The 15,982-nt window shown below is 37.3% G+C and overlaps 1 protein-coding gene across 1 annotated transcript; it reads left to right on the top strand.

Moving 5' to 3' along the window:
* Window positions 1-2,194: 2,194 nt before the first annotated feature.
* prdm13 (PR domain containing 13) lies at window positions 2,195-13,227 on the top strand. Its single transcript, XM_034297780.2, has 4 exons — window positions 2,195-2,636; window positions 6,936-7,067; window positions 7,901-8,021; window positions 10,897-13,227. The coding sequence occupies exons 1-4, from the start codon at window positions 2,496-2,498 to the stop codon at window positions 12,222-12,224; spliced, it is 1,722 nt and encodes a 573-aa protein (XP_034153671.1). The 5' UTR covers window positions 2,195-2,495; the 3' UTR covers window positions 12,225-13,227.
* The last annotated feature ends 2,755 nt before the right edge of the window (window positions 13,228-15,982 follow it).

Below are 15,982 nucleotides of genomic sequence, written 5' to 3'. Positions count from 1 at the left end.
AGCTTTATTTCCTCATCCTCAACATCACACGAGGGGAAGAAAAGAGTCTTATTTAATGTGTGTGTGTGTGTGTGTGTGTGTGTGTGTGTGTGTGTGTGTGTGTGAAGGCACTTGCGCTTTTCTCCACACTCCCAAGCCTTTCCATTTAACAGGTTACACACTAATGAAGCATGAATGTAGAGGAACAACAAGTGTGTGAAGAGGCGCAGTTTAGAGGAGCAATGTCCCACCAGGGATCTCCATTCATCTGTCCACTGAGCTCCGGGTTCACCAACCACTCTATCTACCTCCACACACACACACACACACACACACACACACAACGTTCAAGGGGAAAATAAACTCTCTCTCTCTCTCTCTCTCTCTCTCTCTCTCTCTCTCTATCTGTTTTTTTTTTACACCAGCTATAACCTTTTGCAATGCAAAGTGTCTCTTCTCCTCCTCACACTCTTTTCTCCTCGAACATTCCCACATTCCCACATTCCCACATTCTCACATTCCCACATTCCCACATTCCCACATTCTCAGGACCAAAAACATCTTGGCATTAACACTTTCTGTGTCTAAACTCTTACAGTGTTGAAATGAAAAACTAAAACCTCCATCACGCTCTTAAATCACAGAAATCCCCTTTACAGTGTTTAAATGACGCGCATGGGATTGAATTAAAACCCACAGCGTTCAATTAACATCTAATTAATTATAAACATCTATAGTTAATAAAATCTAAACATCTAAACATTTAAAGACGATTAAAAAAAAAACTCTGAGTCTTTAATCAACACCTTAAAGGGTTAAATAATCTGTTACAGTACTGAATTACCATCGAAAATACTGACTTATCTCTTAATGTGTTAATTAATTAATTAATAAAAAACAAGGCGCTGACTTTTACAGAAATAAATAAATTATAAAGAAGTGAAAGACACGTCATTAGACAAGATGACGTAAGAAGTGTTTTATTAACACCGACTCTTCCAGTGCTGAACATGTGTGAGATTATATTCAGGTTTTATATATAAATCTGTTCTACAGTGTTCATATGTAAAGAGGTGTTTCTTCTGAGGGTTCATTCAGCACCTGAAGCAGCAGCTGAAGCAGCGCGGGGTCAGTAGCTCAGGTGGGCTGATTGCTGAGGGTGAGAGGTGAGGGATCCCTGTGTGAGACCGGAGTCTGCGTGGTCTTTCCTCAGCTTCCTCTTTTCCCTTTTTACTGACACTCTCACGGAATAGAAACGAAGTTTTAATAAAATAATAGAGCAGAAAAAATTACATCAGTGAAGTTCACACTCTGGATGGAGTCACGAACATGTTCCTAGTTCATTCTGGGAAAAGTGCATCTGTAAATAATAAAAATTAGAAATGTACTTTATTATAGAATTAGTTAAATTAGTTTAAAACATGAATATAGTCTGTTGTATAATATTTTTATGAATAGCATTTGTTTCGCAGGCTGATTGAGTAGATAAATGATCTGAAAAGAATCTTCAGAAATCAGTTAATGAAAACATTTAATTTATTTCTCGAATTGAATTTATCAGTGAAGGTCAATTAGCTTCTCAACATTTTACTCTGAGAAAAATATGCAGATGATTTGCTAATAAACTGTAAATTATTTAAAAAACGAAGTTGTATTTTTGAAAGCGTGTGTGAGTGTGTGTGTGTGTGTGTGTGTGTGAGTGTGTGTGTGTGTGTGTGTGTGTTAGTCCTCCTGTTGAGTACCTGTTCGGCACACGCCGGGAGTCAATAGAAAGTTAACAAAGTCTCTCTCTCTCTCACACACACACACACACACACACACACACACACACAGAGTGAGTGAGAGAGAGAGGAGGGAAAGATAAAGGCGCTTTGAAGTGTATAAAGGATGAAGGAGAGGACGCTTAAAGCGCTCTGCGACTCCAGAAGAAAAATCGGTGTTGTGTGGAAACAAAGCGCGAGCCTCCGAGAATTTATGGTGAAATTATACAGCGGGTTTGTCACTTAAAATCTCGGACCTGTCCGGAGCACAAAGCCACATGCTGAGGATTAATGCGGCCGCTCTTTTCTCTGCCCTTGACAAATTGGATTTTTTGGGGGTCGCTCGGGGGCGCATAATTGTCTCCTGAGCGGTTTTGGAGCGCCTCATTATTATATGAGCCTGGCAGGGGGGAAAGTCTCCATGTGACCAGCTCTCACACACACACACACACACACACACACACACACACATATACACAGCTGTTGAAAAAAAGAGCGCAACTCGGTGTTTCTCAGACCCCTCCTCACTTCCCCTCAGCAGTTAGAAAAAGGCGGAGAGCTCAAACACACCGAGTCACAGCGCGCGAGGACGCGGAACTCATCACATCCCAGGCTCGGTGTGTCTACATGTGTGTGTGAGTGTGTGTGTATGTGTGTGTGAGTGTGTGTATGTGTGTGTGAGACAGAGTGTGTGTGTGTGAGTGAGTGTCCCGGGTTCGGTTCTGGTTTCCACTCCCTGATATCCACAGCTCAGTCATGCAGGCGGGTCGAACCTCCTCCATCGGCGTGTTCGCGGACTGCAGCATCCCCGCGGGCGCGCGCCTCGGCCCGGTACCGGGAATCTTCCGCCTGGGGAAGTGCGTCTCAGACCGGAAGGAAGTCGGAGTTAAAAAGAAGGTGAGGGTCCATTCGATTAAAGAGGATAATCCTGCATTAAACTATAATAATAATAATAATAATAATAATAATAATAATAATAATAATAATAATAATAATAATAATAAAGGAAAAATTGACCTTTTTACTAAGTTAGTAATTAATTTAATAGTTAATTCATTTAATTAGCATTTATAATGATTCATAAAACACCTTTAAAACAAACTCACTGTGTCCAAAAGTGCAGTAAATAAATGAGCATAATAAATATAAACATAAACATTAAATAATTACACATAAACAGCCAAACAGATGAACACAAAACCACAAAACACACATTTAAACATTTCCAAGAAATAAGTCACACTCTTTTAATAACTTTATTATTATTATTATTATTATTATTATTATTATTATTGTCCGTGTGATCAAACGTCTTCACTGTAACTCATTAAAGTGGAATAAAGTGTTAAATTATATAATAAACTGATCATTTATATTAGAGATGTTATAGAGAAATGAATAAACATTTAACTGGATTAAATCAGATTATTCCTAATTAGGATTAATCCCGCAGTAAAGCTGTGTTTACTGTTAATAATGTTAATCTAGGAAGATGAGCTCAGATTAAGAAACAGATAACAGATTAAAACAAACAAAAATAAAGAGCTGAGATCAAAAGCAAACCGAAACACACAGAGGAAATAAAGTGAGGATTAGAATGAAATAAAAAACACAAAATCTTTTCAGAAAATTCAATGTGTAAAAATAATAAGCAAAAACTTCCGGATTCAGTGAACAGAATGGCTCACAAAAATTATTTACTTTACACCCTGTATATTTAATTTATACTTTTTAATATATGTCCTTTATTCTCTTTAGATATTTAATTGATAGCTTTTAGATATTTACTTCATGTTTTTCTCCTGTTTGAAATCTTCTTGTTCGTGTCTGTTACTGATTTAATCATCGCTGTTAAAATCTTTTAGACAGGTTTATTTTTCTATCCTGCAGTTTTCCTCATTATCTGTCTGATGTTTAATTCCAGCAGTGTGATTAGAACAAGATCAGATCCGATGAGGTTTATTTTCTTACTCCGATTAATTCCAGTTTACAATCAGATCTGAACTCGGGGTCAGTGATGGAGCTGCTGTAATGATGAGGATGAGGATGAGGATGATGAAGAATAGATGAGTTATTCAGCTGGTACAGAGAGATGTGCTGAGACTGATGTCTCTTTCATTCTTAGATTTCATATTTATATTATTATTACAGTTTTATTACTTCCGGTGACGGGAAATAAAATTAATAAAAACTTTTATCAATAATTCAGTTTAATAAAGTTGAGAGCAGTGAGAGCAAAGTAATATTTAAGCTGGTGCGTGTCCATGTGCTTAATAATATATATTTAATATCAGTTACACAAAATACCGCGATATTTAACAGTTTATTATCAGCACTCCTCTTCCGCTCCAGCCTGAGGGTCCTGATCACCAGATTCGCTCACAATAATCTTACAATAATCCAACACTCTTACAATAATCCAACACTCTTACAATAATCCAACACTCTTACAATAATGGTTAAAAATTTTTAAATTGTTAAAATAAAAAAATTAAAATAAAAAAATAATAATCGTTAAAAAATTGAAATGGTTCACCAGATGAGAGCTCTATTAAAAATACCAAATAAATAAATAAAATCAGGATTGTGACTCCAGCTGAGGAAGGAGGAATAATTTTTAATTATATATTTATATTAATTTTGCAATCCGTGATGAAAGTTGATTATTGTGATCCAGACTGTAGAATTATTACTGTAGAATGTAGAGCTTTAAAGCGCTGCCTGAAATCAAACATTACACAGGAGAGAGATAAAAAATCATAGTGTAGTGTATTAAATATAAAATATAAATATTACACTAAAATAAATGAGAGGAATAGTAAATATAAATAAATGTTTATAAGTAAGTGTTTATATGTCTGTTCATCTGTAGGATAGTTGTATATATTTAGCTGTATTTGTTTAAGTGTATATATTTAGCTGTATTTGTTTAAGTGTATATATTTAGCTGTATATATTTAGCTGTATTTGTTTAAGGGTATATATTTAGCTGTATATATTTAGCTGTATATATTTAGCTGTATTTGTTTAAGTGTATATATTTAGCTGTATATATTTAGCTGTATTTGTTTAAGGGTATATATTTAGCTGTATATATTTAGCTGTATTTGTTTAAGGGTATATATTTAGCTGTATATATTTAGCTGTATATATTTAGCTGTATTTGTTTAAGTGTATATATTTAGCTGTATATATTTAGTTGTATATATTTAGCTGTATATATTTAGCTGTATATATTTAGCTGTATTTGTTTAAGTGTATATATTTAGCTGTATATATTTAGCTGTATATATTTAGCTGTATATATTTAGCTGTATTTGTTTAAGTGTATATATTTAGCTGTATTTGTTTAAGTGTATATATTTAGCTGTATTTGTTTAAGGGTATATATTTAGCTGTATATATTTAGCTGTATATATTTAGCTGTATTTGTTTAAGTGTATATATTTAGCTGTATATATTTAGTTGTATATATTTAGCTGTATATATTTAGCTGTATATATTTAGCTGTATTTGTTTAAGTGTATATATTTAGCTGTATATATTTAGCTGTATATATTTAGCTGTATATATTTAGCTGTATTTGTTTAAGTGTATATATTTAGCTGTATTTGTTTAAGTGTATATATTTAGCTGTATATATTTAGCTGTATTTGTTTAAGGGTATATATTTAGCTGTATATATTTAGCTGTATATATTTAGCTGTATTTGTTTAAGTGTATATATTTAGCTGTATATATTTAGTTGTATATATTTAGCTGTATATATTTAGCTGTATATATTTAGCTGTATTTGTTTAAGTGTATATATTTAGCTGTATATATTTAGCTGTATATATTTAGCTGTATATATTTAGCTGTATTTGTTTAAGTGTATATATTTAGCTGTATATATTTAGCTGTATATATTTAGCTGTACATGTCGAAGCCCCGCCCCTCTTCACCGCGGTGATGGATGTCGCGCTCGAGGCCACGCAGCTGTCACGCGCTTTTAATCTTTAATTTATTAGAGACGGTGAATTCATTTCTCACTAATTAAAGCGCTTTTCCTCCTCTGAGATCATCTGCGCTGTCTAATAGAGCAAATAAACACACATTACCGCGCCCTGTGTGTGTGTGTGTGTGTGCGTGTGTGTGTGTGTGTGTGTGTGTGAAATTAATGGCCCCCAGGGGAAACGGGAACAAAAAGAAATTAAATTAAATGGAAACAAATTAAAGCTGTAAACGCGCCTCAATCAATTTAAGCGAATTAAAAATAAATATAGAAATACAGAAATCCGTCACGCGCCTTCAGAGCTGCTCATGTTTACAGAGTTAAAGAGTTAAAGCTGGAGAAAGACATCATTCTACACCATAATTATACACTTACAATAAAACGGGTTTTTTCCGATATAATGTCAAATTATGATATTTGTACACACGTGACGTCATGGGTTTTTTTTGGGGGCTTTGAATCCGATTCGATTTTCTTTTTTTTAGTTTCTTTTGTACCAGAGAGTGCATGTCCACATTTCTTAACTTATTATCTTTTCCTTTTTATTATATTTTCTTTTTTTAATCCGGATTAAGTGCTGCGCGTGTTAAAGCAGCTCACGTGAGGAGTAAGAAGAGGAAACATATGACGTTGTTGAATTTTATACGAATTGCGTCGTAAGAAGCTCCTCGCGCGCTAGCCCCGCCCCTTTTATAACCTTCCAGAGTTACGACATCATGCGTAACAAATCCAGCAAGTCGTTCACACGTGAAACTCCGTAGGATTTCTAACGAATGCGGGAGATTTCCGTGGATTCAGGAGAGAAAAACCCTTTTCATCAACAATGTTTCATTCAATTAATCTGATTATTATTATTATTACTGTTATTATTATCATTATTATTATTGTTGTTGTTGTTGTTGTTATTATTATTATTATTATTATTGTTATTATTATTATTGTTGTTGTTGTTGTTGTTGTTATTATTATTATTATTATTATTATTATTGTTGTTGTTGTTGTTGTTGTTGTTATTATTATTATTATTATTATTATTGTTATTATTATTATTGTTGTTGTTGTTGTTGTTATTATTATTATTATTATTATTATTATTGTTATTGTTGTTGTTATTATTATTATTATTGTTGTTGTTGTTGTTGTTGTTATTATTATTATTATTATTATTATTATTATTATTATTATTATTGTTGTTATTGTAGGTGCGGCTGGTCAGAGGGGAGTTTGTAGATGAATGCGGTTCTGCAGTTTCAGAGTGGATTTTATTAATCCGAGCAGCGAGGAACAGCCAAGAACAGAACCTGGAGGCGGTGTCAGATTTACCTGGCGGACAGGTGAGTGAGGATTAACCAATCACACAGCTCCAATCACACAATCACACAATCACACAATCACACAGCTCCAATCACACAATCACACAATCACATTAACTTTTTTAAGTTTTAGATTTTTATACTGTTCTTTTATTATTATTATTATTATTATTATTATTATTATTATTATTATTATTATTTTACTTTTGAGTTGTTGTTTTTTTAGGTTGTTGTTTTGATGTCCTTGTTTATACTGTATGGTGAAGCTAAAGACAAATATCCATAAATAAATGTCCATAAACGTCAATAATACTAACTAACTAACTAGCTAACTAACTACCTAACTAACTAACTAACTAGCTAACTAGCTAACTAGCTAACTAGCTAGCTAGCTAACTAGCTAACTAACTAACTAACTAACTAACTAACTAACTAACTTCAGGGTGTGTGTCACAGATTTCTCTTCACTGAGTTAATAATTTAATGATTTATCTTATAAAGGAGTAAATGAATAACCTGGCAGGTGTTTTGTGTTTTGTTAAATTATTAAACTCTCGCTCAGAGACGTGAGTGATTCTGTGCTCTGAAGCCTTTATGATGATGAGTGAGATTAAATTCAGCTCTCAGTCTGAGAGAAAATTCTTCATTAATTTATTTAATGTAAATGTTAATAAATGTCATGAACACAACAGTACAGTGCAGAAATCATTTCCATTTCATTTCAGTGTAAATTAGACTCTTACATGTTTTCTGTCTTGAAATTCAGAGTAAATATGGATTATTATGATCACAAGGGTGTAAGTTGTGTTAACTGTGTGTGTGTGTGTGTGTGTGTGTGTGTGTGTGTGTTGCAGATATTTTACCGCACGCTCAGGGAGATCCCGGTCGGAGAGGAGCTGAGTGTTTGGTACTCTGAGGTTCTGGCTCAGTGGTTCCACATTCCCACTACTGCAACACCGACACACGATGAGAAAGGTGTGTGTTTGTGTGTGTGTGTGTGTGTGTGTGTGCGTGTGTGTGTGTGTGTGTGTGTGTGTGTGTGTGCGTGTGTGTGTGTGTGTGTGGCCTCTAGCTCCATCTTCATCTGGTCATCTTTAAACTCACATCAGTCTACAGAGGCATTTTAGATTTAGATTAAAAGTTAATTTAAATATGTAATATTCTTCAAAATTAAATAATAATAATAATAATAATAATAATAATAATAATAATAATAATAATAATAATAATAATATGCACTGTGTTTGCATAAAAATTTGATATATATGTAGATATTTATTAAAAAGTTAAAAACAGCTGTTTCCTGTCAGGAAAGGTAATTTATCTGTAAATTAATAATAATAATTAAAAAAACAAATGACTATGTTAATATATTTATTTTCATATCCACTTTTAAACATTAATCCAATTTGTCTTGATAGAGATTTAAAGATCAGATTCAGAGAGAAGCGACGCTTTAAATCGGATTAACTGTAATGTCTATGGAGCAGCTAAACCCAGAGATTAAATCCTCCTTAATCTCCACTCGAGCCGAATAAACCGAGATTAGGACAATCACTCATGTAGGAGAAAAGTGTAATGATGTAGAGATGTGTAGAGATGTGTAGAGATGTGTAGAGCAGTGTAGAGAAGTGTAGAGCAGTGTGTGTAGAGAAGTGTAGAGATGTGTAGAGAAGTGTAGAGCAGTGTGTGTAGAGAAGTGTAGAGATGTGTAGAGAAGTGTAGAGCAGTGTGTGTAGAGATGTGTGTAGAGCAGTGTGTGTAGAGATGTGTGTGTAGAGATGTGTGTAGAGATGTGTGTAGAGAAGTGTAGAGAAGTGTAGAGCAGTGTAGAGAAGTGTAGAGCAGTGTGTGTAGAGATGTGTGTAGAGCAGTGTGTGTAGAGATGTGTGTGTAGAGATGTGTAGAGATGTGTGTAGAGAAGTGTAGAGATGTGTGTAGAGCAGTGTGTGTAGAGTTGTGTGTGTAGAGCAGTGTGTGTAGAGATGTGTGTAGAGAAGTGTAGAGATGTGTGTAGAGAAGTGTAGAGATGTGTAGAGATGTGTGTAGAGCAGTGTGTGTAGAGCAGTGTGTGTAGAGATGTGTAGAGATGTGTGTAGAGAAGTGTAGAGATGTGTAGAGATGTGTGTAGAGCAGTGTGTGTAGAGCAGTGTGTGTAGAGATGTGTAGAGATGTGTGTAGAGATGTGTAGAGTTGTGTGTGTAGAGCAGTGTGTGTAGAGATGTGTAGAGATGTGTGTAGAGCAGTGTGTGTAGAGATGTACAGAGATGTGTGTAGAGATGTGTAGAGTTGTGTGTGTAGAGCAGTGTGTGTAGAGATGTGTGTAGAGATGTGTGTAGAGATGTGTAGAGTTGTGTGTGTAGAGCAGTGTGTGTAGAGATGTGTAGAGATGTGTGTAGAGATGTGTAGAGATGTGTGTAGAGATGTGTAGAGATGTGTGTAGAGATGTGTGTAGAGATGTGTGTAGAGCAGTGTGTGTAGAGTTGTGTGTGTAGAGCAGTGTGTGTAGAGATGTGTAGAGATGTGTGTAGAGCAGTGTGTGTAGAGATGTGCAGAGATGTGCAGAGATGTGTGTAGAGATGTGTAGAGATGTGTGTAGAGATGTGTAGAGATGTGTGTAGAGATGTGTGTAGAGATGTGTGTAGAGCAGTGTGTGTAGAGTTGTGTGTGTAGAGCAGTGTGTGTAGAGATGTGTAGAGATCTGTGTAGAGCAGTGTGTGTAGAGATGTGCAGAGATGTGCAGAGATGTGCAGAGATGTGTGTAGAGATGTGTAGAGATGTGCAGTGAGAGTGAAAGACAGCAGGTGAATGTGTGGAGTCTATAAACACAGTGTAACGACTTACTTTCATTTTCTTTTCGGAGTAAAAAGCTGCTCGATGCTAACGGAGTGTCTGAGGGGAGAAAAGGTTAACAGTGTCACGCGCTCATTAATATTCATACTCTCACAGGCAAATAAAGTGAAAGAGTGAAGTGTTGTACGGTGAATTAGTGGCATTGTTCCCTCTCAATACTGACTTTTATTACCGGGGGATTATTACTCTCTCTCTCTCTCTCCCTCTCTCTCTCTCCCTCTCTCTCTCTCTCCCTGTGTGTGTGTGTGTTAACAGATGGGACAAACTCATTGTGTGTGTGTTTTGTTGTTTTCACGACTTGCGATTTCAAGCAACATCTGCTGTCACTTCCACGGGAGAGAGAGAGTGTGTGTGTGTGTGTGTGTGTGCGTTATCTACTGCTGTGTGTGTAAACGACAGATTGTGCTTTTTGTTATGGTAAATAAAACACAAAGCCTGTGAACGCATTATAAAATCATTACATCTATACGGAAATGACGTCAGATCAACTGGTGTCATCCCGGCATATACACAAAAATCTAATCTAATCTAATCTAATGTAATCTAATGTAATCTAATCTAATCTAAGATCATAATATAGTATAATCTTTTTTAAAGGTTCTTCGGCAGAGGGTTTCCTTTTCAGAAAAGGTTCCAGGTAGATTCCCTAAGAAGAAGACCACGCTGTATATGTGTATTGCATATAAAATACAAAATCCGTGAATCTAAATGAGTGACGTCATATCAGCTGGTGCAATATAATATAATATAATATAATATAACATAATATAATATAATATAATATAATATAATATAACATAATATAATATAACATAATATAATATAACATAATATAATATAATATAATATAACATAATATAATATAATATAATATAATATAATTAATTTGTTTATCTACCCACTGATATGGTTTTATTTTATTTGTATTATTTTTACATTAAATGTTAATATTTTATTTTTACTTTATTTGTAATTTTTGTTTGTTTGTGTTTTCCAGGTGAAGAGCGCTACATTTGCTGGTACTGCTGGAGAATATTCCGGTATCCAAACACCCTCAAAGCACACGTGCACTTTCACTGTGCACTGAGCTACGCACGAACCCCCATCAGTCACGAGCACGCTCCACGAGGGCCTCCAGACTCCGCCAACTTCAGCCGCTCACCCAAGTCGGGCGATATCCCCAGCGGCGCGAGCACCTCGCCCTTCACCAACAAGGCAGCCGCAGCAGCAGGGTTACCGAGGCGAGCCAGCCAGGAGGAGCAGGACCGGGCACTCGACATGAGCGTGACCTCGTCATCCAGACACCACCACGGCCTGGTCGGCGGGAGCTCCTGCGTGGCGTTTCAGCCTGGCACTCGCTCAGCTTTCATCCCCGCAGGACTTGGCAAAATGTTCCCTCCGGCTGACGAGGCCACGAACGGAGACACAAAAGCAGACACGACACTCAGCTTTGGCAAACTCTCTCAGGTCTCCAAGGCCAGCCGCACTCCTGTCGACTCAGCGCCTCGAGGGTTTTCATTATTATCTCATATCGAGGAGACCTCGGCTTTCAGGCACGTCTCCCCCGGGACTCGCTATCCTCACATTCCGCCCGGTTTCCCGTTTGAGCGCTTCTCGTTACCGCCGTCTTACAACGGAGACTGTAACAGCGTTCCTCTAGTGCCGTTCACTGTTTATAACGGAGAGCTGCTTTACGGCTCGCCCTACTACCCGCTAAAGTTCCACCTCCTCCGCTACCCGGACTCGGTTTCCTCCTACTTCGGTTCTCCAGCGCTCGGGGCAGACGTGAACCCCACGTGCAGCCCGGCAGACAGGGAGATGGCCGTACATGTGGAGAAATCCCGAGGCAGGCTGGAACCCCTGCCCTCTGTGACGCATGCGCATGCTGCAGTGGCGACGGGAGCGAACGCAGTCACGGGCAAACCGAAGAAAGGTCACCTGTGTCTGTACTGCGGGAAGCTCTACTCCCGGAAGTACGGACTAAAGATCCACATGAGAACACACACAGGCTACAAGCCGCTCAAGTGCAAGGTGTGCTTCCGGCCTTTCGGCGACCCGAGCAACCTCAACAAGCACGTACGCCTGCACGCCGAGGGAAACACGCCTTACCGCTGCGACTACTGCGGAAAAGTGCTGGTGCGCCGGAGAGACCTCGAGCGTCACGTCAAGTCCAGACACCCGGGACACCAGGGCATGAAAAAGAGATCGGCGGAGGAGGAAGAGCACGCTGACGATCACACCGAGGAGCCAAAGAGCGATGAGGACAGTGACGTGGACGTGTGCTTCACAGACGAACAGAGCGACCAGGAGTCCAGCCAAAAATAACCACTGACTCTTTAACGGACTTGTTTTTAAATTTATAGTGAATTATTAATATAAAGTACACACTCCCATAACTTAGCTACCACACACCGGTGTAAAATATAATGACCATTTAAATTATAGCTATAATTAAAAAAAATATACAGTATAATGACCAACCAAACAATGATAAAGTCACATGACATTCCAGACCTGCATTCAAAATGGCGTCCAGCTCTCAGTTTGCTACGCTGCTGGATCAGAAGCAGTGTGTGCAATTCTTAACCAGCCCTTACTGACTTCCCCTATCCACTTCCCCTTAGTTAAGGGCTTATTTATGTTACCTGATTAAACCACACCACTTTGACCCCATCATGCAACTGAAAATTGAGGATATTTTCAGCCTTATCAGGGTAAATCAGTTTGAACACTTCCTGCCGCAGGGCATTATGGGATTTCATGAGTGCACTGGATGTTCTCCACTCTCTTTAGTGCACTATGTAGTAAACAGGACCAAGCTGAAATTTCAGTGTAATCATGGCACACTCGTTGGAATTTAAGTATACTTTTTGGAAAAGTGGGAAAAATGCAACAGTTTGCCGGATTTTTCCCGAATTTTGATGAGAGCTTTTAGGATTAGAATGAAATTTTAGAGTGAATTACCCCTGAATCTGGAGCTGCACTTTATACAAACAGTAGTATATTACACTGGTGTGGAAAAGTATGCATATTTAATTTTTTATACATTACTTCCTCCTCCTCCTCTTCCTTTGGTTCCAAACTTCCTGTTTTTTTAAATAGGATGTTGTGAGTGTCATCAGACTCCGCCTCCGTGTCCTACAGTCGTCTATTTGCACTTTTTTCCCTTCAGACGTGTCCTATAAAACAACAGGCTTCAGGTACCACAACACATTCTGCTCATTATTATTATTATTATTATTATTATTATTATTATTATTATTATTATTTGTTCTTGTTCTTGTTCTTAACGTTTTTATGTAAAAATGTAATTATGATATAATTTACTGTCGAGTCGTATTGTTTGTTAATAAATGATATTGTAAAAGGAAATATTTTCCTCAATCAAATTCCTTTCAATGTCAGTTTTTAAAAATAAACTATAAAAAAATAAGATTTTTTGCAGATTGATATTGTTGAATAAACACACACACGCGCGCACACACACACACACACACAAACACACACAAGTGTAGAATATTATATTTTAATATTATATTTTAATTAATAAAGAGTGAGAAGACCTGAACCCTGAAATGGTGGAACCTGATGATTACACACTCTTTAGAAAGGTTCAGAATTGTCCACGTTCTAAACGGGTTCTTCTTTCTAAGCTTTTCTGGTACTGTTCTAGGGTTCTGCATTAAAGATTCTCCCAGATGTCAGCCGAAGAACCCTTAAGTGACCCACATCTGAGCTTTTAGGAGGATCATTTTTAAGAATTCACTTATAGCCTGTTCCCTTCTCTAACTTTTTTCTACTTCAGTTTTCTCAGATCTGTGCATTTTCCTTCCTTTCTTCTCTTTCCTTTTTAGTCTTTTCCTCTTTTTAATCACCTTCTTCTCCCTTCTGTTCTTCTTGATCTTCTTCTTTCCATTCCTTTCTGCTCTGTCTGTTCTTTTTTTTAGTCTTTCTTCTGCACTCCATTTTCTCATTTTCTTCTCTTCTCTTCTCTTCTCTTCTCTTCTCTTCTCTATTTCACGCAGATGTTTGGTGTAACTCAGTCTAACTCTTCCTGTCTTTCTCTATGAGATTGTTCAGAGATAGGTTTGTGATCTGGAGCTCGTGTCTCGTGTTGGTGAAATTTGAGGAATCTGTTAGGATCACTCGACTCACGACTGTAACGTGAGTTTCACGCTGCTGCTAACACAAACCACACTACTTACACACGTGATGTAACACTCGGACCATTTATTTTTTCCTGATAAATATCAGCTATTGTTGAAATGTGAGTCTGTGCACTTATGTGTAATTACTGTGGGATATGAACAAGTCTCTTTTTGTGTGCAAGTGGAGCTCACACACCTGAATAACCTGCATGGGTGTATATGTGTGTATAATTGTGTGTGTGTGTGTGTGTGTGTATTATTTTCCACTGTGCTGACTGGACTGCTGCTCTTTTAGTGTTTTTGCTCCATCTCTAGTCTCTGTCGTCTCTCAGTCTGGATTTTGGCCCTGAAGTGGATCATCACTCTGCCGTTCCTGAACTGACCCCACCCCGTCTCGTCCACTGCGTCCCTCCCACCAGCGTTTAATCAATTATTGCCCTTCATTGGCTGCGGCACCAGAGCGAGCGATTGATGGAGTTTCAGCTTTTCACACAGCTTCAGATTTGGTGACTGATTAACGGCAGCAGAGCTTCAAATAACCGGAGAGAAACAGGAAAACTGTGGAATCTGAGAGATGGGATGCAGTCAGTGTTACACTAGAGACTGATAAAAATATTTTAATATCTTATAGAAAAATTATATTCAATAACCGCATGTGCACAATGCTATTTAGAGGACGTGGAATAGAAAAGAAAAAGAAAAAGAAAAAAGGCCAGTTTGTGTTTAGATCTAGATTTCAGAGAGAAGGTCTTTTGGAAGGCGCAGAAAACATGACTGTTGTGTAGAAAACATGACTGTTGTGTAGAAAACATGACTGTTGTGTAGAAAACATGACTGTTGTCGTTTACAATCAAAATAAATACAGACCAAAAGAACGAACAGATAAAAAGAAATAGATTCAGAGATCTCAGGAACAATTTAACATGATCAATAACAACAGCAGTTTAAGTCAGGGAGACAACAGAGACATTGTGTGTGTGTGTGTGTGTGTGTGTGTGTGTGTTGCAGTAAATTACTGAGTGACAGGGTGGTGTGACAGTCATGATCAGTTCATTTATATAATAAAGACAAAGAAAATTACTTTGTTGAACTTGAGCGAAACTTCAGTATAGTATTTTTTTGTAAGCTTCTTGAAACAGGATTTTAGAGTGAATGAGAACTGCTCCTGCTCCAGGTGGAAAGTGGTGTGGAATGATCAGAATGTCAGACTTTAATCATAACTTCATTCTTGTGAAATTGAAAAATCTCTCTCAGGCTGGAAAAAGCACAAACAATCAACTGCAATACAACTGATTAAATGATTTCCAAATCCTTAAAAGCTCCTTTAAAGCTCATTTACGACAAAAAAAATACTAAAAAGATGAGGATGACCCAGATGACCAGGAGACGACCCAGGAGCTTGTTTTCAGGTCTTTCCTGAGGGTCAGGAGCTGAAACGTGACACTGAAGAGCAGGACCAACAACAAAACACTCACAAACACAGTGTGGTGCTTAGAGGAAGGTCTCGGAGACAACATGCACCTTATATTTATTTATTTATTTATTGCTGTCCATCCTGTAAATAATGGCGTGAATAGAAGTGCAAGAAAGAGTGAAGTGTAAACGCACAGCCTGAGGGTTTTATACACCGTGAGGACGGGATCGATTATCACGCCGGTAACGAGCAGCACTGTTTAACGAGGCTTTTGCAAAAACACCATAACGAATGTTGACCTTGTACTAAAAGACTCGATGTTAGCTTCAAGTGTCCTTTCTAGTGGCCAATAATGTTTTGTCCTTGAGAAATGTTTTTAACTCCAAGTCCCTTGTAAATAAGAATCTGTTCTCGATCCGCTTTTGTAAAAATAAAAACTATTGAATCCTCTTCAGCGCTCATTATAGGCTAAGTGCTATGGAGCAAGTTTGCCAAAGGTACAGTTTTTCTGTAAATAATTT

The sequence above is a fragment of the Pangasianodon hypophthalmus genome, chromosome 21, assembly GCF_027358585.1.
Source record: "Pangasianodon hypophthalmus isolate fPanHyp1 chromosome 21, fPanHyp1.pri, whole genome shotgun sequence".
Taxonomy (NCBI): Eukaryota; Metazoa; Chordata; class Actinopteri; order Siluriformes; family Pangasiidae; genus Pangasianodon; species Pangasianodon hypophthalmus.
The sequence above is the reverse complement of the archived record's forward strand: the minus strand, read 5'-3'. Positions and strand labels throughout refer to the sequence as shown.